Raw genomic sequence first — 22,916 nt, 5'->3', positions numbered from 1 at the left:
ACAAGTGACATGTTCCACGTGCTTCACTGATATTTGATGCTGTTTCGCTATTCACACATGCTAACTCCATAGATTTCACTTCTCACTGTCCAGAACATTGATAGAGGTAGATTAACACTCTGCTAATTCTCCCCAGACAAGAGTTACCGGTCCTCTAATCACATCGTTTCCCTCTTTTGAAGCTCTGACGCTACATACACCATGGCGCAACCACAAACAAATCCGACACCCTCCTCATCGCAGCTAGACCATGTCGCGCAAGCAGTACGTGACCTCCTCCACCAGCCAGACTACGACGATGGCTCTGCTGGCCCTGTGCTAGTCCGCCTCGCCTGGCACTCAGCTGGCACATATGATGCAGCCAGCAAGACAGGTGGCTCGAACGGCGCAGGCATGCGCTACGAGAAAGAAGGTGGCGACCCGGCCAATGCTGGTCTACAGCATGCACGAGCATTTCTCGAACTCATCAAGAAGAAGTTCTCATGGATCACATATGCCGATCTATGGACGGTAGCTGCCGTTGTAGCTATTAAAGAGATGGGTGGACCAGAGATCAGGTGGAGAGGTGGTCGTACAGACTTCACGGACGACAACAAGATCCCACCGCGAGGGAGACTGCCAGATGGCGCGCAGGGCGCAGACCATATCAGACACATCTTCTACCGAATGGGTTTCAATGACCAGGAGATTGTCGCACTGTCTGGCGCTCACAACCTCGGACGATGCCATAGCGATCGGTCTGGTTTCGAAGGAAAGTGGGTGAATAACCCTACACGATTCTCAAATACCTATTTCAAATTGCTGCTAGTCAACGACTGGAAGAAGAAGACACTAGAGAATGGCGTGGAGCAGTATGTCTACGTCGACGAGGACATGATCGAAGAGGACGAAGACGCAGAGGATGCAGAAGAGCCAGAAGAACTCATGATGCTACCTACTGATATTGCACTGATCCAAGATCCCTCATTCAGACCGTGGGTTGAGCTCTACGCCGAGCACAAGGATATCTTCTTCGACCACTTCGCTAAAGTGTTCGCGAAGTTGCTTGAGCTCGGCATCAAGAGGGACAGAAACGGCAACATCGTCAACGAAGAGAACCAACAGGATGGTTACAAGAGTGCTCCGAAGAAGAGCGATGTGGCCACTGCTCCGAGAGATCAGAACAAGGGGCAGCTCGGACACGAAGCTAAGCCATTACAGGAAGAGAACGAGAAGATGAGGAGGAGAAAGGAAGGTGCGAAGCTGTAATTACCCAGCTCTTGTTACTTAATATTGGGTTGGATATGTCAATTACTGTTCGGCGTTGGCAAGCGTTCACAGATAGAGAAGATACCCTTATAGAGTAGACCTAGACATAGAATGTGTGTCACGCAATAACTCGAAGCCCTTCCTTGCGGCTCTTAGTAGATTGTAAATACACCAGCTACAATGGCCTGTTTCGTAGACATTATTCCTTCTCTGCTTGTAAGCCATACCATGCGCGTTCTCAATGAATCACATTACGTCAACGACTTCACCTATGATCGACGCTTCTTGCCGAGCCTTGCGAGCTTCATGCTGTCTGCTTTTGGAAATGGTCACCTCATCAAAACATGTTCATCACATCTTCGATTGTTATCATAGTCTTGACATCCGAACCCTTTTGCTGCATGTGACTAGAGACACGACCAAAGATAGTACTGACCTCGTGACCGACAGCTGGCGCAGGCTCATCTACACGAAGAGCCTATCCCTCGGCTCACTCATTCTATGGCGGATGATCCACCCTCGATACCGGAACACAGTCACGACCAGAGCCCTGATTCATCCTGCCCTTTTTGCACAATCACATCTACATACCAGCCGATATCACCACTAGAAACCAATCACGGCGACTGGGATCCCGACCGTCTCGATCCACCCACGTACGTGCTCCTATCAACAGAACATGTCGTCGCATTCCTAGACATAGCGCCGTTAACAAGAGGCCATGTCCTCGTCGCGCCGAGGCGGCATCGCGTCAAGGTTGGAAATCTGCAATCCAGCGAAGCAGCAGAAATTGGTCGTGTGCTCCCTCTCATTGCGCGGTCTGTTTTGAGATCAGTCTTTCCGGATATCCCTCACCACGATGCGGACTATAATGTAGTCCAGAATAATGGGCCTGGTGCGGCGCAAGTCATCCCACATGTTCACTTCCATGTTATTCCGAGGCCGCCACTGGACTACAAGCCTGCGACTGGAGGGAGTCGTAACGGCAGACCAGCATATGCGCCTTCGCAAATACCGACTGGTCTGCGGGCTTCGTATGTTCAATTTGGAAGAGGCCAGCGGCATGAGTTGGATGAGGATGATGCGGCTGTGCTCGTGAAGACCATGAGGGAGAACTTGAAGAGTGAATGGGAGAAGGAGTTCGGAGGAGTGGCGAATGTTCCGAGTGGCAAGGAGCAGAAGCTGTGAGTTGATAGTCAGGGTCGTTTGCTTTTCCAAGTGCACTCCGTTGGCCGTCACTATAGGTGACAATGCGCCATGGGTGCATTGTCACGCATGGGTTTTCTAGTAAAGATGCGCGAAGGTCGCGCCGTGTTCTTCAACCACCCGTGCAAATCTACGACTATCCTGAGCAAGGATACTTTTCGCGGCAAGTGACTCAATCAATAATACCGAACAATAACTACAGCCTAACGAGACAAGTCTACCTTGGTGAAGCAGAGCGGATTGCTTCCACCATTCCTAGACAACAGACCACGCGCACAAAATTCGATGAAAGCCATGGCGAATGCTCAAACATCACGACTTATGGCGCTACCTACAGAACTGAGGCTGTCGATACTTGAATTCACCCTGTTAGACACATCGTACATGCACATGGTAGAGAGCGACTTTTGGGTCCGTGCATCAGAGGAAGAATTCGATCGTCTGAGACTGAAAGTCGGCATTATCTGGGTCAACAGCGAGCTCCGAGCTGAAGCACTCCCAATCTTGAGAAAGAATTTAACTCTCGATCTCCATCAGAGTGACGATGGATACCCAGTCCCTTTGCTCATTCGGCAAAATGCTACCAAATTCAAGACTTGCGACTACGCCCATGATAACCATGTGATGACCACAATGATTATGGAGCGAGAAGGCGGATTCAGTGCAGTAGAATACCTCGAGCTACTCAGAAAACAATTTCCTCGGATACAGAACGTCGAAATCTCTCTGCACCACAACCATTATCGTGATTGGGCGGTGGAGGGGCAAGACAATCTTCTGAAGGCTTTGAAGGGCGGATTCGAAGAGGAGGATATCGATGATCTGTTCGGCCGACTTGGTCTCGAGGGCAGCCTCCCAGCGGATGACTTGTCCAAGTGCACTGTCACGATCTATGTCACACAAGACTGGGAATACCAGGATGAACGTGATGAGCGGACCTTCAATCTCCAATTCCAGCCCTATGTAAGTTTACTGGCACGAACCCTAGAAGAGATCTCGATCACACTAACAACATATAGCGTATGAAAGTCAATGCATTCACCAGAGAGGTCATCGAGCGGCATGTCAACATCTTCGATGCCGAAGTCCACCGTCGCGGGCTGGTATGGGTCGACCCACGAGACTGCTATCTGCTAACGAAGGGAGTCTCTTGGCCCGTATTGTACCATGTCCCTTCAGGCAAGATGAGAACATTCAGCCGCAATAAGAAGTACATCAAAAAGGTTAAGAAAGAGCTTGGTAGAGGGAGGAATTGGGCAAAGGCACTTGAAGCGGCACAATCACTTCGTTAGGAAGATACATTCAAGGTCAAGATGCTCAGCAAGTCAGGATGCGCATATACTGGGAAGGGAGCAAAGAAATTCGATAACAGTGTTTGCTATAATACTAAGCGACGATTTAGAGTCTCTGGACGGTCAGCCGTGTAACGTTGGATGCCCCAGGGCAAGGTGATGCTCAACTTGGCAACGACTCTCACAAGGCTCAAGAGTGCAAGCTATGGTAGATAACTCGGGGTGATTCACGGAGCTGAAGCTACTGTATCTGTTGCAATGATGGTAGCCGTCCCAACGAAGTTCTACCGGACTGCTCGAGGCAACTGCCGGGTCACAGCTCGTTCGAACCTTCCTTGTTGGCACACCACTGATATGCATAATCGTTTGCCCTACTCGAACATTCCGATGCTCAAGCACACGCTTATTGCAGCTTGGCTTCGCATGCGCCTGGTATGAGCCTGCGCACCACCATTGCATCCTCTAAGCTCTACCTAGTAAGTACTTACCCGTCACTGCTGGTCAAGTGCAATGATACTAGCTGTGCTGACAGGTGAACAGGACGAACTTGGCAGCCGTTCGAGTATTTAAGTCCTTGTTGAAACGAATCTTCCAGACCCTATAACAATCCTGCCATTCGCAAAAGTACCTCGATTGTCGATACACACTCATCCCAGCTCGATAGATCCTTAAACGAAGCACATTGTACCATACGTCGAAGCAATCCTGCTATGGCCGCCATACAACCAGCATCGCCATCTCTGCTTGGACTACCAGCTGAGATCAGACTCATGATCCTCAAGGCCGTGTTTTCTGACGTTCGCTACTGCCACTCCGACGATGACCACAAGAAACCCACCCGACACGCAAGACAAGCATTCGAGGATCTCAAGTCCAATATCAGTCTCATCTGGGTCAACAAGCTCCTACGCAACGACTCGATACCGCTGTTGAAACAAAGTTTAGAGGTTTACGTTGTGTGGGATATCAAGCTTGTTGACTTCTTGATTCAAGAATATGCTACTACGCTCACGACGACTGATCATGTCATAAATTTTGGCGAGGAATCACAGAGATCACCAAACCAAACATGGGTACCGGAAGATTATTTCAAGCTTGTCAAAGGCAAATTTCGCAGCTTGCGACATATCAGATATGAGACACAAGGCGAGGATTCTGGAACTTACGATATCAATGATATGATCAGCTCCTTTCGAGGTGAAAGCGACGACTCATATATCGAAGACTACTTCTCACATGACGGTCTCGAGTGCGAAGCCCCAACAGCTGGGCAGGAGCCCTTCACCTTCACGGCCGATATCGTCATAGAGTACAATTTCATCCACGGCTCTAAAACTTGGTTCAACCGTATCTTTGAGCTTTATGTAAGGAAGTCTGAGTCTCACACGTTCACAGTAGGTACTGACTCTTAGATAGCGTTTCGAAGTCAACGCCTTCAATCGACAGGTTGAAAAGCGGTACATCAACCTCGAGCCTTCTGAGATGAAAGAGCACAATTGGGTTCCCACAAGTGAGTGCTGCGTCATGGTCGAACACATCAGCTGGCCCGTGGTCTACCACATGCCCACCGGGCAGATAACAGTACTCCTCAACCAGCGAGAGATGGGTAGCGATGACTTCGCCGATGATGAAGTAGAAAGGGCAGAACGAAACGATCTTGCAAGGCAGGTGGTTGCGGAGCTGATGAATGCAGAGACATTGAAGAAGGCATTGGAGGAGGCGTATTCGTTGATTTGAGCCTGACCGTGGTGTTTTCCGAAGAAAGAGGGGTCGTGAGAACAACCTCAGATACTCATCTAGTTATACGTTGGTCCTAGCAGGTATGGGCGGAGCAGGCCAATAGTGAAGCTCTGGCCACAAAGCGGCTCTACCATATGCTTGTTTTAACCTCTTTTCAAACCCTTCTATAACTTTGCATGATGCACTGAATGATCTGTGCCGTTGTGAAATTCAAAGGAGTATTGAAGACGTGTTGCGTGTTGCGTGTTGCTTCGTGGTTGTGTACTTTGATGTATATAAATCGGCATCATCGAAGTACCTTTCACAGGCCCATTTTCCTCCGATTACGCTTATGCGCAAACAGCTGCACGTAGCATGCAGCGTCAACTTCTGCGCATAAGCCAGAACAAGGCACGCGAGAGCTTCTCTCGCTACGTTTATTTTCTCGGCCATTCAAAACACCGCTCGTGGAAGGAGTGATGTTGTTGCTAGTACAGTAGTCCACTGACTACGTGCCCCGGAGCTCGACCAGATAACAGGCAGCGGACATGACCGTGATACCCTGGAGGTACCCATTAGAGCGACAATGATAATGCACGATCCGAGTGTGACACCTATGCATGGAAGTTGTCAGACCATGACCAAACTATTTCGTAGGTAGAACCTGATGTCCTTCAACTGCTTTCGAAGTACTGCACATGCGACTTGTGAGCTACAAATCGCGCAATGTCTATCATCAAACCGTTGGCTCGCTAGATGTAGGAATACCGAGGGTAGGTACATTCGAGATGCTGTGAAAGGGCTACCGTCAGGAGCAAGATCACGCTGTTCTCCGATCACCAAGGACTGCCCAGAGCCGCCGTATATAGGCCCTGGCCCTTAGCTGCCCTGATAATGTACATGTTCTCGCAGCAATCAGAGAACAAATTCGTAGTCCATCTGATGTACGATGTTTATGACAAGCAGAACCGCTTGTGCAAAGATGACATTGGACACATCGAGTAGCCATGTTCAGGCACTTGCAATCAGTCAGACAAACAGAGGCTCCTGCCAGATACTACTTGGAGAAGCCATCTCTGATCTCTAAGAACTTCATGTACCTGCCTCTCGTCCAACGCCGCCACTTCTTGCCCCAGATGATCATGGGCAAGCTTGAGCCCAGGATCAAGAAGCTGAGAACGCCAAGCTCAATGAAACAATTCTCCAAACTTGTGGCAAGCCACGCCGAAGCGGTAAATGTGAAGATCAACGCGATGGTGTTGTTAATAGTCGCAACACCAACCATGCCCTCAAGAATCATGTCCGGATAAGAGTCAGCCAGATAGGTTATGCTCAGATCTCCCGCACAGCCGTAGCCAAAACCAATGAATCCAAGACCAACATATGGGCCAGGCCAAGCCCACCCTCTTGCTGACCCAATACCGAACAGCCATACGCCTATAGGGAAAATCGCCATGCAGAGGAACATGAGGTAAAGTCGGTACTCAGCCTCCATTACACCTTTGTTCCTCTTGGTCATGTAGATCATGAATTTATCACTGCACCATCCACCGTAGAAGCAGCCAATGATGCTACCAATCAAACATGGTATGTTCATGTTGCCGACGGCATGATTGCCATAGTTCCAAGGAGGACCATACCAGTTGTCGTCGCAGACCGTGAGTTGGAAAGTCAAGATTATGTTCTGTCCACCCCACTGTAGACCTGCGTACCATACGGCTGGGAAGGTGAAGACCCGCATGGTATGCCATAACCGGTTGACAAACTGCTTGAACCCGAAGCCTTGAAGGTTTGGCGCCGGCGTGATCAAGCGAATGCGTTCCAAGTAAGTCTTTGGCTTCGAGTACGATGCTGATAGACGATGCCGCATGACTTCTGAGGGTAGACGCTCTTCACGAGTGGGATGTTTTTCCTTGTCTCCGGAATCTTGAACCATTCCATCCTTGTGCTCATCTGAACTTGTGGTGGAGTTCTCGTGATTCGCGGCTATCTTTTCAGCATCAGCATCGCCACCATCCGAAGCGTGTTGCATGGTCTTCTCGTGCACCGGCGCACCGTCCACTAAGTATTGATCGCCACGGTTGATGAGGTAACGGTCACGCTGAAACTCTGTCTCTTCGAGGCCAAAGTAGAGCAGTATAAACGTGCCACCTCCGAACAGTGCGCCTAACCAGCCGATCCAGCGCCAGCCTAGGTTTCCCGCCACATAATTGCCCACGAGAGGGCCCAGGTAAGTCCCAATGGCGGTCGCAAGGGTATACATACCCAGACTAGTGCCGTTCTGGTGCTCGAACCAGATATCGAGCAACGACAGCTGGACCACGGCTTCTGCAACCGACTCGGAGGCGCCCACGAACAGCTGGCACCAGACCGTGTCGGCTACGCTGTCTAGTCGAGCGTACCACACATCTCCAAACACCAGAAACAGCATGCCTATCAGATACAGCAAGCGTCGGCCGTAGAGGTGGACTGCTGGCGAGCTCAGGAAACACCAGTAGCCAATGCCGATGAACAACACACCAGCTCCAGTGTTGAAAACATCATAGCCAATGCCGAATTCCTCTCCAACACCGTCCGCGCCGGACCCAGCGTTGTTGGAGGTTGCTGCCGTCAGGCCGACGACGAAGAGCACGAGAAAGGAGTGCCAGATCTTTCGTGCGTTGCTCCAATTCAGTGGATCGTTCGGCGACTCTGTTGGTTGTGGCACAAGCACGATGTCGCCGTGCTTAAGAAGATGCTCGTCTCCTGGAAGCGTGTTGCCATTCTCGTCGAAAAGCCGCCGAGTACCTGGAATGACTTCCTCGAAGTCTGTTTGCTGAGACATCTTTGCTTCTTCCGGATGTGGTCGCACGAGCACTCACGACTCAACACTTGCGGCTGGATGATAGAGCTTCTGGTATACAGTCCACAGTGATGCGAACGCGACGCCTCCAGCGTCGTTCTTGTCAGCACGGAAGCATATCGTGGTCGAGTGGCAGACACGCAACAAGAAGGAAACAATAATGTGTAGTACGAGTTTGCTTATCTGCGAAAATTGGTGGAAAGCTTTTGAGCGAAGAGGGACTCGTGCCAGACCCACAAAGTCAAATTTTGGGGACAAATGGGGTTGGAACGTGGCGGACACAGCGGCCCGGTAATCCTTTACAGCCAATAAGGCGAGTGCATGATGTGCTTCTTTTCGCCTAGCAGGGTCGCTGATAAGCGACTAAGATGAGTTGAGTGACCTATAGCACTCTGGATTTCGATCTACATCACCCTTTGATGGCGTTCGCTGTTGCGGTGGTGTGCTACGACGTCTCGAAGAGGTAAGTTGTGCCAGTCTTTACGTCTCCTAGACAATACCTTTGGGTAGGACGACTTCGCTTAAAGCCATCAGAATGAAGTCGCACCTTGTGCAACGATCGGCGACAATGCTCTCCGCCAGTCGGATATTGTTTTCGGGAAATCCCTCATCTCGCAAAGACTGGTAGTAAGCAGCGATAAGGCCTGGCCCAACATCTTGGATGTTAACGACGCCATTACCCCAGTGTTTCAACGCAGGAGACCTTCTGATCGCCCATACCAGCGACAAGGGCGGATCAGCAGCCTCAAGGCCGGGTTGGACATGAGGACTGCTCAGCGCACCATCACTTTGTCTACGAAGCATGATTGCTACAGCTCCTGCTTTCGTATGGATCATCGCTCGCTGCGTTGCAATGGCTCGGCTGGCATCATCCTCACCGTGCCCGGTTGGCTCTGTCTCGAATAGTGTAAAAGGTACACTTCGATTGCCATGAGTTTCCGCGTCTGCGGTGGCCACGGCCAGAATCATGGTATGCAGCACCTCTGCCATATCCTGTCTTCTGTTCTCAGCTCGCACGTAGAGATACTGCAGGTAAGGCACAGCATAGTCACCACCCGGCAATAATAGTACAGAAAATTGTGCGGCACCAACAGCTTTGCCATCATGATCTCGGATGCCGACGATCCTGTATGGCGCTAACTCCTCGCGCTCACCTGCAACCTCTTTCTGCAAGCGGTCAATGATAAGGTCCGAACGCTCACGCTCTGGCTGATGCGGGAACATCGAAATGTATAGAGCATCGTAGAGGTTTGCGAAGTCGTTGGCAGAGACAAGTTCGACCAGTCCAACATTTGGTAGGGCTCTTTCCGCAAGACGTGCCTCGGATATCCTGCTCAGCGATATGAGGTCGATGCCTTTGACATGGTGGACAAGCCTTTGCGAGAGCCTCGATATGAGGTTTGCATGTGTGCCAATGGGTGACATATACAGGCTTTTAAAGGCAAATGGATGAACCTGACACGCCGAACGACTGAGTAAAGTTTGGGAAAAGAGACTGAGCGATTCGAGTGTACGGCAAGCCAGAGGTAGAAAAAGCGTGGACCGCAAAATATTTGCGGTGCAGCACATGCCCGAATATGACGCCCGGAATTGAAGAAGTGCCCTCAATGATAGAGACCACTAGCCTAAATAGGGCCCTAGCTTTATTGAACCATTGATTTTGCGGTCCACGCTTTTTCTACCTCTGGCTTGACGGTAAGCAGTGCCCAGAAAGCCGCTAAGCTGCACGCCAGGCAGCTTTCGGCACCCAATTGCAGCTCAATCTGTGTAACCCATCACCGCTTTCTCACTAACACAAGCACTCAACCGTATGGTATCCTTGGTAGGGCAAGCACGTGAAGTGACTCGCGGAGGGTCAGAGTAATCACGACCAAGCAGTGGATCTTGAGGTCAACTGCCGCCATGTCCCAGTCATGGCCATGTGGTGATTCCTTGTTTCATTCTGGCAATATGCTACACGACTGCTATGCTCATGGAAGCCAGACGTGCCAGTCTTTCGTTTGACCCTGATTGCATTATCATTAGCCAAGTCAGGAGTAGTTGTTGCAGATACGGGGGTGTCTCATTACGAGTTACGATCCACTCAACAGACACGACCAGAAATTGGCTTGTGACACTGTCCATCCGGAAGCGCGCAGTGTGCACCTTCCTTACTTGGCTTGAATGTACTGGCATGCAAGAACGATCAAATAGGTATGTTGCAAAACCGAGTTGCATTGACGAGGTTCTATCTCAATTTACTCCTCCTTGAGACACCTAGAAGAGGCCTCCGAAAGTCCTTCTCCACATCGGCTGGTTCGCCCTCTCACGATCATGATACCTTCCTTCTAGAGTACCCTCACGAAGTCCAGTCACGACGTCCAAGTCCTCTACCTTGACCATGAGTTGCCAATTGCTGGTCTGAATGCCAGTCTTGATCTTCCAGCCGACATAGAATAGAATAACGACTGGAGCAGCGAGATATGACTGGAAGAAAGCCTTGGCATCTGGCTTGCCCCCAACTGGGAAGAGAGGCACATAGAAAGTGGCGATGATGGCGATCCAGTTGATGACGAAACCAATCCAAGAGCCGATCACACCCATCGATGCCACGTAAGGGAGCTGGTCAGTCGTGTACCCTGCAGCGGCCCAGCCGGCTCGGAAACGGATGTGAGCCAAGTTGATCGACATCCACACAAAGAGGAAGGAAAGACCAGTCAAAGCCAACAGCCAGCCAAAGACTTGACCTGAAGCATCCTTGGCCATACCGACGAATGCAAGGCACCCGAAGGCAAGCTGCAGAATAACGCAGGCAATTGGTCGGCCAGCCTTGTCGATCTTTGCGAAAAGGCCGGGAGCCATACCCACAGATGCCAGAGCTTGTATCGTTCGTGTGGATCCATATGCGCAAGAGTTGGCCACAGGCATCACAGATATCGTGATGACAGCGTTGAAGACCGAAGGCAGACCCTTTACACCCGCTTCTTTGATGGCCAGAACGAATGGTGAAGCCTTGGTGTTTGCGCCTGAAGCTCCGAGAAGGCCTTCGTTGTTGCTGGGCAAAATCAGGCCAGGCATGAACAGACTGAATCATGTTAGTACAATATCCACAGACAGACAGAAAGACGACTTACCTGACGATATAGAAGAACGCGATACGCCAAAAGACTTGCCTAGTGGCCTTGGGAAGGGATTTGTGTGGCTCTGCGGCTTCCGCAGCAGCAAGACCAACCATCTCTGTACCACCAAAGGCGAAGGCAGCCGTGACGAAGACACTGCAAAAGCCCTTGAATCCGTTCTTGAACGCGCCAGGGTCGTGCCAGTATTTCGCGCCGATATAGCCTCGGTCGTCGGTAGGGACACATCCCACGTTTACAACGATGGCGAAGATGATGAAGCCACAGACAGCCACGATCTTGATGCAGGACAGGACGAACTCAACCTCGCCATAGCCTCGGACACCAAAGAACTGAATAACGATCATGAAGACGAGGAAGGCCGCGACCCACACAGCCATGGGTATGTCGTCTCTCCAGAATTCTATGGTGATAGAGGCAGCGACAAGTTCGAAAGGGAGGACGATTAACCAGCCAAATGAATACTGCCAACCCACCGCGAAACCTACGGAGTCGTCGATGGATCTGCAGGCGTATGTGAAGAAGGCGCCGTTAACTGGGTACAGGACAGCCAGTTCACCAAGCGCTTGCATCGTGCACAGAAGCATGAAGCCGATGATCATGAAACCGAGGAGGACGCTGCCCGGACCGCCCGTTCGGAGGGCGGAGCCGGAACCGACGAAGAGACCAGCACCAATGGAGCCACCTATGGGTTGTTAGGTACCCGCCAACATGTTCCAGAGGGCCTGTGCTCACCGATGGCGATCATCTGCATGTGTCTGCCCTTCAGCGATCGTTTGAGCTGGCTGGTCTCGCCTGTTTCGACCTCATTGGAAATGGTATGCTCGACAACTTTTTCTGAGACGACAGCCTTCTCAGCATGGTAAACCACGGCTTCCGGGGCGCCATGAGACGAGTGCATGATGGCTCGAGGTTGGGAGTGTCTCTGAAGGAGATTCTGGACTTGAACGCAACAGTGAGCTGTTAAGAAGTAAAGGATATCATGGTGAGGATCTGCGAATATTATAATCAGAGTGCCCGTATGAATTACTGATTTCCACACCAATCTAGATTATCTGGCTATCAGACCATGGGACGCAGACCATGTATCTGGACGCATCAACCTGGGGCAGATGCAGGTCTCAGACACAATCGAGGCAGAGTCGGTCGAAGCTAATTCGCATTCTAGAAGCATTTCCGTCTCCTCGGCCAACCACGACCTGGCATTAGATCTCGCATGCTGCCTCTGCGACCGCTGCCACATGGTCCCGCGCCAGTCACAGAGGTTCATGGCATCAAACGGCCGCCGGCATAGGACATGTGTCGCCGCACTTGTCCAGAATGAGAAGTGCTACCGTGCGTCTAGAACAAATCCCTTCATAACATGCCAAACTCAAAGAAGCTCCCGAAGCCTGGTTCGCCGCAAGCTTAAACTTTCGTGTTCGCACGACACCGATATCGAGTGGTTGATAAGGTTTGATCAGTGTGCAGCCAAGACTCAGCTGAACGCCAAGATCTGACCACAAGGTCTTTGTTCGGAGCTCAGGTATGCGGCAACGGCCAAAGTCTCTTACCTCATGGCTGTACACACAAGGACAGCTTCGGAATTTCATCCGAGTGTATTTTCTCCGGTACCAAAAACCAGTCAAGCAGGAAAGCAGAATAAGAGAGTGCTAGGCAGAAGCTCAGAGCTGTGTACCTCCACAACAACCGTGGAGGAGCTTCAAGTGTAGCGGAAAGCGACTTCGGAAGCGACCCATGTGGTGTCGGCGGGGTTTCTGTGATCATCGGTTCGTGTGAGTCGACGTCGTACCTGAAATATGCATCCGAAGATACAATTGCGGTGCGGAATTCAGTCGGTATTTGATGTCTGTGATGTGTTTACAAGCTCTCATATGCTTGCAGCAACGAGTGACATATAGATGCCCCATACGAGTCCGACACAAGAAAGAAACACTATGCGCTTCTCAACCGGAATGAACGCGAAATTGACAATTGAGGCTACAGGCCAAATCTTGTAGCTGTTGACGATAATGGGGATAGTCTCCTGCACATTATCAGCACGGACCCTCACAGCAAGCTCGACCGAGAATCACACTCACCGTCCTTATGTTGTTCGTGATCCGTTCCGTCGACTGACCTTTCATCACTCCCATCAAGACCAAAAATGCGACCGTATTCATCAAGGCGCCCATCGTCATGCAATCGATAAACCACTTCATCAACGTATGCTTGATATTCAGCTTTGGCTTTGCGATCGGCTCGGCACTCTCATTCTCATCCCCTCCTTTTTGATCAGCACGATCGAAAGTAGTCATTGGAAGCATCGTGACTTTATCCGGCGCATAGGCGGGCAGCCGCCTCTCGAGGAGCTGCTGCCATTTGTAGTTGGGCGGTGCTGTCAGGAACGCAAGGACCACGAAGCGGAGGAATTCATAGACATCGAATGTAAATGGGATCTGCTCTAATCAATACTGGGCAGGTGGCTGTGCTGTCGCGAGGCTCACTTTCTGCTGGTAGGAGTTTGTGATCTGTGCGACTACATTGGATGCGGAGGAGAGTGTAGCTGACTGCAGGGTAGCGGTCACGATTGGGGAGGGCATCTTTATGTCGGCGAGGTGGAATGCGTCGTGAGGGTTGTGATCGAGGTGCGAAACATCGCAAGTGCCTCAGGAGAGACGATTATCATATATGCGCTGCGAGATGCTGAATCGTAGCTGTTTCACTATTTCAGGAAGACACGCGTCGGCTTTCGGATTCGCGTTAATGGATGACGCTAATATCGGGGTTGTAAGCCTGAAGTCTCAGGCAGCAGATACCATTCGTGTCCGGAGATGGTCTTCGGGGCAGTTCAAGCTGTCAGCTCACATGCGGAGTAGTCATGTACAGCACGGTCAGAGTGTCCGGCTTTGCTGTCTTCAAGTAACAATGGTGCTTGGGCTCAGGTTCAAGCGATGACAAAAATCGAGAACAAACCCCTGTATTCTGGCGGTAGCTCACGAGACTCTCGCGCTTTGCTCATAGATATTAGAATGGTACTTTAGTCCATCGGCGAGGAACCTCACATCATGTCTATTTGCATAATGCCAGTACCTTATCTGTCATCTGCTCAGATAGCCCAAGGTAGTTCTGCGCGCTACACAGCCTCTCGAGCTCTTGCCTTGGCAACTCAATGTCCTTATTGCCGTCAAGCAACTCCAGCAACGGCTTGCCAGTGAGACTTGCTTCCCTACAGAGGTCATAGACAAGGTCGTGAGCTCTTTGTCTACCTAGCGTCGGCCCCAGCCCCATCATCACAGCCTCTGACACAATCATCCCTTTACTGATATCCAGATTTCTCTTCATATTCTCTTCGTCAACCTCAAGGCCTTGCAAGTTCTCAGCTGTATGCCTCAGGCACGCACTCGTCAAAGTGCTTATCTGCGGCAACACTATCCACTCGATCTCCCACGGCCCAGTTGCTCGCTCGTGATCACCAACCATGCTCTCGCTCAATGCAGCGCTCAGCTGCCGAACAGTAGCCGCGGTCGCAGTAACATAGACGCTGCCAATCGGATTGCGCTTCTGCGGCATGGTGCTGGAGCTGCCCCGGTGTGGTGCATATGGCTCTCTCATCTCGTTAACCTCAGTCTGCATCTCGAGTTTGAGGTCGAGAGCGAACTTGGCACACGTCCCCGTAACAAGCGTGCAGAAGAAGCCAAATTCGGCAATACGGTCACGTTCTGTGTGCCATGATGTGTCGGGGACGTCGAGGCCTAGCTCTTTCGCAAGTTCCTCCTGGCATCGCAGGCCAATATCGTCTGAACCACCGGGCGACAAGGTAGCTAATGTACCTGCTGCTCCCCCAAATTCTAGCACCAGTACTCTCTTCCTTAGCTCGCCAAGTCTGTCTTTGTGTCTGAGAAACGTGGCAAGTAATCTTGCAAACTTGAAGCCGGCGCTGATTGGCACAGCCTGTTGAAGATTTGATCGTCCTGCCATTGGTGTGCTCTTGTGTTTCTGACTGAGGTCCCGTAGAGCGGAAATGATCTGGTTCAGGAAATTCTCAATGACATTCAGTGTGTCACGTATTTGGAGGACGCTCGCTGTGTCGGTGAGATCTTGAGTCGTAGCACCCCAATGTGACCACTCGCCCCATTTCTCGCCGGTTGGACTATGTTCGTTGACACGAGCTACGAGTTGCTGTACCACGCCAAGGACAGGATACCCGATATGCTCTGTTTGTTGCCGTAGCAGGTCCCAGTCAATGAGGGTGTCGACGTCGAAGCATACTTTAACGATTGCATCAGCAGCATCTTGTGGTATGATGGATAGGCGGGCTTGTGCCTTCGCCAAAGCTGCTTCGAAGTCAAGGTAATACTTTGTTCTTGTTCGGTCGTTCCAGATTTCTGCGGTTGGAGGGTGAGAGAGGATGTTGCGAAAGATCAAGGAGTCTTGTACTGAGGTCATCTTAGCTATGTGGCATTCTGTTGAGGATAGCATGAAGTTTGGGGATACATGGCATTTGGAGATGTTGTGAGTCTGCCAGGCAGGCATGACGCAAACGAGACATTGGGAAAAGCAATCACGTGCACGAGTAGCACTCGACAGAAGAAGGACGGTAGGTTTTCTGGGCTGTCCGGCAAGTCGAGTATTATTTGTTATATCATGCTTGACCTTCGTTCGACAAAGTGTCGGTCGTTCATCCCATTCTCGGAACGCTGGGAATACGGTGTAACCGTCCAAAAAATGTGCTGGCACTGTAATAGCTCTGTTGACTCACTGTTGACGAGTTTGAGTATGTAACCAGCTTCGCATCGTCTAGCGGGTCGTCGTTGAATTCGGCATAGAGCACATGATTTTGACCACATCTATCATATGTACCTGCATCGGCCCCGACTGTCACTATTATGTTGGGCATGACGTTGTGCGTTGTATGTGCACATGTCTTGAGGTGGTGTAAAACAACCATGCGATCACGGTACCGTGTAAGTGCTCGTGATTGAGAGAACAAGTGGGAGGAGCCGTGATGCTGATGCCTTAGAAGGTGGAAAGCTTCGAGATGCACGGATCACACTGCAAGAGCGTGACAGGTCGATGAGTGCTTGCTTGGGAATTTAGTGCAGCAGGTATCGAGCAGAAATGCCCTCCAACATCTCTTGTCTAATATCGAGCACATAGACAGTGCTCTTATTGGAGTAGGTCCAGCTATTACCAACACAGGGAGAGGTTTGGACACATCCCGAGCCCTCAGTCCGTCGCCTAGCTCAGCCTGCTAGATGACTCTTCTCTGCCTCTCCCTAACAGTGTATGTCTGCAGCATGAGCAATCACTCTCTCAGCGTCGATGCTGCTGGTGCAACTACTTCTCCGTATATGTGTGACCGGCGTCTCGCAGACTCTTCCCCCCAGCATCTCGCATCTATGCGTCGTGAGATCTGCTTAATATTCAGTAGTAGAGGAAGCGAACACTGCCTGAAGCAATGCAAAGCTGCTCCAAGCTGAAGTGACGTAGGACGACCAGGAGGCAGAGGTCGCTGTTGATGGATAGGTGCGCGCCGGTAGGCATGTGCTTTCAAGGGTACAGAGCCGCAAGGGCTATATCATGTCTCCCAATCCACCCCACGCACCAGAACCCAGGTTCGGAGTTGTGTAAACTCGGTAGGCACGACAGGCTGAGCCTATGAGAAGCCTTGGCTGTAGGTGAAGTGCTTTATTCTTACTCATTGGGGGCCTGACACGCCGAATTTGCTCGGCACGGCCGACCGAATGCCGCAGAAGGTGGTGAAGTCCTTTCTGGATCCTTGAGGAGTAAGCAATTCTCCGATCCTGTTTTCGACAGCCAGTCATTGAGCCTCGTGGCATTGTGGATCCGAGATCCTGATCCTTCCGGTCGGACACCGGAGCGGATGCCTGATAAATGCAGGAACGAGAAATAAATTTAGGTCCAGTCTGTATTTGCGAACTCATCAGGTAGAGCACTTCTTCGCTTGTTGCCGATGTATGCTTGCGAAGGTGCTTGTAGCACACTGCCAACGTGCTGTTCGGCTTTCTCTCTTCTCTTTTCAGCCTCAGCTTGCTCTTGTCGTTCCTTTGCTAGCTTTACTGAATCACTAGCAGATCTGGCTGCAATGAAATTGCCTGCACCACCTCTTCCCGAATGTATCACAGGACTGTTTGAGGACGTTGGTGTGACGACGCGAAAGCTCGCAGCCGTGGGTGATGGCTGAGGCTCATTACTCTGGACGTAGGCTGTGAAATTACCCGCGCCTCCTCGACCGGCTCGTGCATATTGCGAGACCTTCCTTGACTGCGCATTTTGCATAGCAGCCGCTGTGTCTATAGATTCCATAGCCACAGCGACTTTCCTCTTCTCTTTCAAACTCATCGGTTTTTGAGCCTCTACATCACGATTCTGTCGCGCTTGCCACTGGTAATTGCCGGCGCCTCCTCTACCGGTCTTCACATAGGGACCGTAGGGCGAGGCCGATTCTGTTTTTCCAATCTCTGACACCGCTGGCGACATCGATTCGTAAGCTGAGTCGTCGTCTTCGGTCTCGCAAGGTTCAGTGACCACAGCATTAGCGTAAGCATCGAGGAGCCATGCAGCCCACGATTGCTGTGGTTGTGTTTCAGATTCGGCTGTCATCATTGACCGACCCGGTTATGGCTAGGTACAGGAAAACGTGATTACGTGTCGGCTGCTTGCTGGGAACAGCGGTCGAGGAATCCTGGCCCGAACTATCGTCAAGTTATTATCGAAACAGCTCGACAACAGAATCTAGAATATATGCTCCGAAAACAGACTGAAGTCTAGTGACGCATCAGAGAGCGAGTTGTCACATATAATACCATTATCAATATACATTCGTCATACGAGCACGAGCTTGTCCGGATTACTCAGAGTCAGTGATCTTTGGCAGTTCTCAGCCTTTATCGCCCAATTCCTGAAATCCTTAAAGCTCACTTGCTGAAGCTTCCAATTTCGAGACTTAGGGCTTGCCAAGACCACCGGCCGCTAGTCAGGCGTGACGCGCTCAATTTATAAATTGTCCGTATTCGCTAGTAGTCATGCCTGTCTTTGGTGACATGTAGGAGAGACGGATCAGAACAGCAAATACGAGGTGACTGTCTCTCCAGAACAGCGGCTCGTGCATGGGAACTGTGACAGGTGTAGGACCCCGACGTCGAACGGTCATGGACCCGAGCAATATTTCCAAGGTCTAGTGTCCATACGATCATTAGGGAGGTTGCTCACCACGCCGGATGACAGTAGGCAATTGAATCTGTCCAATGGCCGATAGACGGCTATTGCATATTTTTATGTATGCAGCGCGGCGTGATAATAGGTTTTAGAGTGGGTAGGAGTGGACTGCAAAACTGACACCTTACCTAATTAGCTGTTGTCAGTCGACTCGAGCGACGGTAAACTGTCAGAGCACGAAAGCACGACTGATAGGCTTAATTTGGGTAAGTGGCTTACGTTGTTGACTGTTGTTATCCAGCGTCGTGCACAACTTCAAAAGTTAACGCTCGACGACAAATCTATATGAGGCAACTCTACTATCAGCTGATCAGATAGTTCGAGCCGCCCGTGATAGCGTCAGTCTAACCAGAAAGATTTACTGTCATCCGGCGTGGTGAGCAACCTCCCTATTGGGAAAGCCCTTGTGTGGATTGACTCGGCCATGTTGACGTAGCTCAAGCCGCGAGTCCGTTACCACAACAAAAGTCCGTACTGTTGCGTATGTTCAGGAACTGTCCACTCCCTTCACTAGTTACATCAGCAATCCAGTAACCTGTGTCGAGATCGACGACGAGATGGTCTGGCCTATGGTTCTAACTCTCATGCTACTCCGTATTTAGGGCACCCGTGCGGTATTTGCCCCTGGCAGAGGGGACTAGAGTAATAACAGCAAGTCTTTGAGACCATCTCCATGAGGGGTTGCGATGCATGTTTCGCATTAACTCGACACGAAAGAATCTAGCCCATTTGGAACCCCAACATGGGGCAAAACCTGGGGAATTTTAACCAAACTATCGGCTGGGAAGAAGCAACGGTGTTGTTCTGTAGCATAGACTCGGTAGCGACGGCGGTAAGCATGCACGAAAGGAGTTTAAAGCTACCAATAATCGATCTTGTGGCTCTCCAGATGTCTCCCAGGATCAGGACAACGGCGACACAAATTGACCAGATACTTTCGCGGCCCATGGAAACGCTGAACAATGGTCCATGGTCCATGGTCTACAACGTTAGAAACAGAGCCAGGCGCATCCAACCCATGAATGTCGCTGGCGGTACCGAATTGAAGCATCTCCGAAGCTCACTTCGCCACGGCTGGTGCGGCTACGGTATCTCCGACTTGTACTGTAAAGATCGGCAAGCACGTTCTGAGCCATAGGTGATCTTTCCTGCCGCAATTTAAGCTCGCCTCGAAGCGACGAACGCCTTGTCTTCTTATCGCTAGTCAAGTGATAGACTTGCAAATCAGGATAATCCCCCGCGTTATCCTTGGGGGAAAAGAGTTATTGATATCTTTTGAAACTTCGACCTCGGACAGCCATGCAGCGAGCCGGCTAATCTGCGAAGTTACCGAAATCGTGGTACTCCGGGCTTTGCCAGGTACGAGACCAGTTTTTACCATGCACCGACATCATCGATGAGACCGCAAACGCATCATGAGGTTTGCGTGTTGTGATTCATGGTACTCGTATCGGAAGACCAAGCAGACCAAGTCTGGAATTAGCATAGCCTTTATTTTGGAGCAGCCGATAATGGCTTGCGAGCCCACGATTCGTATGGTTGTGCCAATCATCGTCTCGAATCCTTCCAGCGTGCCTCCTTTCGTGTTTGGCTAATCCTCACAGTCCTGAGGCGGTTGCGGCAGACCACGGGTGTTAGTGGATCTGTCACCCCATGCTCCAGAGACGCGACTCTCAGCCACTGATGCGCAATCGCAGGCGCAACCGCCTAGTCTGTTCTGGGCGAAGGTCACGCTTCCCCTCTTTTCCCGTGGTATCTTGGTCTGCGAACAATCGAGTGCCTGAAGCAACGTTGGTGAAGCGAGTCAGACTCCATTGAATAGCAGTTCTATGGCCACTGTTCTGTGAGGGGCCGGCCATGGCGCATGCCAGATGCGAATACCTTTGGTTGAAGGCTTCAGGGTCCTTCTGCTCGAGCCAGTAACTTTCTAGTCAGGAACGCAGTGCTGCCATGCTTGCAAAGCTTTGCTCCCGAACGACGGTTGCGCCAATGAAACCGCAGCCGTCCACGTCCCTCGGCTCAAGGCAATTTAGTTAGGCTTGTCCCAGAGAGTACTCCTTAGCAGAGGACCATCCAACTCGAACGCAACTTTCGTGCTTACAGCGGCGGCCATCCTTTTTTAAAGGACGAAGCCCACAGGAAAACCAGTTGGACTTGGAAACGTAGAACAGCGTTGCTTCTCTGGTTGACGGTGTTCAAATCCTGTCTTCGTGAGACGTCCAGGCCAGCCAGCGTTCGTGATCGCGATACGCTAGATCGTAAATCATAATTGGCGCGTGGGAAGCTCGCAATTTTGGAAAGCGCGAGACCAGGGACACACCCCGCAACAAGGCAGGCGCGAATAGGCAAATACTCTAGTTGACGGGGCCTAAGAACAAGCTGGAACAGCACTCTGTCACTTGGCCAGGTGAACAGAGAGCTCCAGCTCGATCAGCAGACGCATATCCGCCAGTGGGTGTGTCGTGATATCCACAATCATGTCTGCTGTCTCTTCAAGTTACCCGTGTCAGCACGCACGGGATCCTTGTCCCTTGTCCACAGCCACAGCGCTCCAATCCCCATTCCACATTCCTCTCATCCAACACAATCAGCTGCTTCTGTCCTTGCTTGCAACAAAGAATTTTGGAAACGCTGCTACTTTTTTTCTGCTGCTTCAGTTTCTCGTTCCTTTACTATAGCTCGTTGCATGCGTTGACCAGGATTGCTAATTGTTACACTTGCACCTGCACCCTTCCGTCCTCTTTTGCAGATCGTCGAGATCGACTACTGTACACCCCGCTAGCTCACTGTTTGGCAACACCTAAACAGCTCCGACTCTTGACCCTCGAGGAATCTGTTGATAGACCACGGTCTCGAGTAAGAGTGTCGAGCTGAGTATCAACTGTTACAACGATGGCTTCATCTAAAGTACTGCATCTGCCATGACTGCTTAGTGAGCATAAAGGTTGACTGTGTATGATAGGACCCGTCTGTCTCTCGTCCAGTTTCCGGCAGCTTCTCTCGGATGTCCTCGTCGAACCGAGCGCACTCGAACTCGATGTCCTTGTCTGCGACGAACACTACACACCGGGTCCATCGTCGTAAAAGTGTCAACGCCTCAGCCTCCAGCACAGCCCAGGCTGCTATCGCTGCCGCTCTACGAGAAAATGGCGATGCCTCTGCGGTTCCCCTACCTACGCACCGTCGGGGCGCTGGCTCAAAAAAGAACTCAGAGTCTCACTCTATGAACATAAGACCGAGCATGCACTCCTACTTCGGCCCAGGCGGTGTTGCAGACTCTGTTGAACAGGACACATTCGAGGACATGTCCATGGATGAGGAGACAGGATCCAATGACAAGGACACCAAGAACAGGAACAGACGGGCTAGCGAAGGTTCTCATCTTGTCAAGGGTAATTCCAAAAAGAGTGAGCTTCGCTGCGATACCTGCGGCAAGGGATACAAACACAGCAGTTGCCTGACCAAGCACATGTATGCCTCTGAAAGATATGAGCTGAGTGATGGATAGCTGCTGACCTTTGCCAGGTGGGAACATGATCCTGCTTGGGCCGTGACCTCCAAACTGCTGATCTCCAAGCATCAGCAAGTCCAACTATTGGAAGCTGCATCGGTTCTGTGCAACATGAACACGGAGACTACCGCGGAACTACCCGATATGGATGTACCACATATTGACCCCAGCGAAGCCTCTTCTGCGTCACCCCTCTACTCTGGTTCTTCAGAAATGCAAGACGAAGTCAGCTCTGTCGAGACCACGCCACCACCGATGAGCGACGAATACCACGTTCCCGACCTGAAGAGATACAGCGCAGGTAGCACCGGCTTCTCTCGCTCTTATCGATCCGCCGCGTCTTCGTCCTTCGTTGATTCGGTGTTATCCCCTGCTCTATTCCCTCAAAGGCTCTCCGGCGTTGACTTCCGACCTACAACATCCGGTACGGACGATGGGAACCTTGCAGCTGCGACTGCAGGTTTGAACTTCAGTGGTACACCGAAAACAAAACCGTCCCTCGGCAACGACATTCCCCCGGTACCCCCGCTTCCCGAACAATATCAGTCCTACAGCAAGTCTGCGAGCCTGAACAACATGCACAATCCATTCCACGTTCAAACTCCATCCTTGTCTCACCAGTTATCCGACGAGAGGAACTACTACAAAGCCGACCGAGATGAAAGACCAGATCATCCCCAGCATGAAGAAGAAGAAGGCATGTTCCGGATGGATCAATAGCCCGTTTGCACTTCTATGACTCTATTTGACGAACTCAACGA

The 22,916-nt window shown here is 51.1% G+C and overlaps 11 protein-coding genes across 11 annotated transcripts; 5 read left to right on the top strand and 6 right to left on the bottom strand.

Annotated features, from left to right (window-relative positions):
• Positions 1-201: 201 nt before the first annotated feature.
• Positions 202-1,248, top strand: PMZ80_001244 (uncharacterized protein; the record flags this gene model as incomplete). Its single annotated transcript, XM_064869691.1, has 1 exon — positions 202-1,248. One exon carries the CDS (start codon positions 202-204, stop codon positions 1,246-1,248), a length of 1,047 nt encoding a protein of 348 aa, XP_064735188.1.
• Positions 1,249-1,749: 501 nt separating this feature from the next.
• PMZ80_001243 (uncharacterized protein) lies at positions 1,750-2,436 on the top strand (the record flags this gene model as incomplete). Its single annotated transcript, XM_064869690.1, has 1 exon — positions 1,750-2,436. One exon carries the CDS (start codon positions 1,750-1,752, stop codon positions 2,434-2,436), a length of 687 nt encoding a protein of 228 aa, XP_064735187.1.
• A 312-nt stretch (positions 2,437-2,748) lies between these two features.
• On the top strand, positions 2,749-3,746 carry PMZ80_001242 (uncharacterized protein; the record flags this gene model as incomplete). The annotated part of the gene is made up of 2 exons (XM_064869689.1): positions 2,749-3,417; positions 3,474-3,746. 2 exons carry the CDS (start codon positions 2,749-2,751, stop codon positions 3,744-3,746), a joined length of 942 nt encoding a protein of 313 aa, XP_064735186.1.
• Positions 3,747-4,456: 710 nt separating this feature from the next.
• PMZ80_001241 (uncharacterized protein) lies at positions 4,457-5,483 on the top strand (the record flags this gene model as incomplete). Its single annotated transcript, XM_064869688.1, has 2 exons — positions 4,457-5,110; positions 5,163-5,483. The coding sequence occupies 2 exons, from the start codon at positions 4,457-4,459 to the stop codon at positions 5,481-5,483; spliced, it is 975 nt and encodes a 324-aa protein (XP_064735185.1).
• Positions 5,484-6,522: 1,039 nt separating this feature from the next.
• Positions 6,523-8,289, bottom strand: HOL1 (Major facilitator superfamily transporter; the record flags this gene model as incomplete). The annotated part of the gene is made up of 1 exon (XM_064869687.1): positions 6,523-8,289. One exon carries the CDS (start codon positions 8,287-8,289, stop codon positions 6,523-6,525), a length of 1,767 nt encoding a protein of 588 aa, XP_064735184.1.
• Positions 8,290-8,796: 507 nt separating this feature from the next.
• On the bottom strand, positions 8,797-9,732 carry PMZ80_001239 (uncharacterized protein; the record flags this gene model as incomplete). The annotated part of the gene is made up of 1 exon (XM_064869686.1): positions 8,797-9,732. The coding sequence occupies one exon, from the start codon at positions 9,730-9,732 to the stop codon at positions 8,797-8,799; it is 936 nt and encodes a 311-aa protein (XP_064735183.1).
• Positions 9,733-10,563: 831 nt separating this feature from the next.
• On the bottom strand, positions 10,564-12,324 carry PMZ80_001238 (uncharacterized protein; the record flags this gene model as incomplete). The annotated part of the gene is made up of 3 exons (XM_064869685.1): positions 10,564-11,371; positions 11,421-12,108; positions 12,159-12,324. The coding sequence occupies 3 exons, from the start codon at positions 12,322-12,324 to the stop codon at positions 10,564-10,566; spliced, it is 1,662 nt and encodes a 553-aa protein (XP_064735182.1).
• Positions 12,325-13,293: 969 nt separating this feature from the next.
• On the bottom strand, positions 13,294-14,005 carry PMZ80_001237 (uncharacterized protein; the record flags this gene model as incomplete). Its single annotated transcript, XM_064869684.1, has 3 exons — positions 13,294-13,449; positions 13,505-13,861; positions 13,910-14,005. 3 exons carry the CDS (start codon positions 14,003-14,005, stop codon positions 13,294-13,296), a joined length of 609 nt encoding a protein of 202 aa, XP_064735181.1.
• A 469-nt stretch (positions 14,006-14,474) lies between these two features.
• Positions 14,475-15,851, bottom strand: PMZ80_001236 (uncharacterized protein; the record flags this gene model as incomplete). Its single annotated transcript, XM_064869683.1, has 1 exon — positions 14,475-15,851. The coding sequence occupies one exon, from the start codon at positions 15,849-15,851 to the stop codon at positions 14,475-14,477; it is 1,377 nt and encodes a 458-aa protein (XP_064735180.1).
• A 1,470-nt stretch (positions 15,852-17,321) lies between these two features.
• Positions 17,322-18,029, bottom strand: PMZ80_001235 (uncharacterized protein; the record flags this gene model as incomplete). Its single annotated transcript, XM_064869682.1, has 1 exon — positions 17,322-18,029. The coding sequence occupies one exon, from the start codon at positions 18,027-18,029 to the stop codon at positions 17,322-17,324; it is 708 nt and encodes a 235-aa protein (XP_064735179.1).
• Positions 18,030-21,681: 3,652 nt separating this feature from the next.
• On the top strand, positions 21,682-22,875 carry PMZ80_001234 (uncharacterized protein; the record flags this gene model as incomplete). The annotated part of the gene is made up of 2 exons (XM_064869681.1): positions 21,682-22,115; positions 22,170-22,875. The coding sequence occupies 2 exons, from the start codon at positions 21,682-21,684 to the stop codon at positions 22,873-22,875; spliced, it is 1,140 nt and encodes a 379-aa protein (XP_064735178.1).
• Between the last annotated feature and the right edge of the window lie 41 nt (positions 22,876-22,916).

This window comes from Knufia obscura, assembly GCF_036327395.1.
Source record: "Knufia obscura strain CCFEE 5817 isolate CBS 148926 chromosome Unknown scaffold_1, whole genome shotgun sequence".
Taxonomy (NCBI): Eukaryota; Fungi; Ascomycota; class Eurotiomycetes; order Chaetothyriales; family Trichomeriaceae; genus Knufia; species Knufia obscura.
The sequence above is the reverse complement of the archived record's forward strand: the minus strand, read 5'-3'. Positions and strand labels throughout refer to the sequence as shown.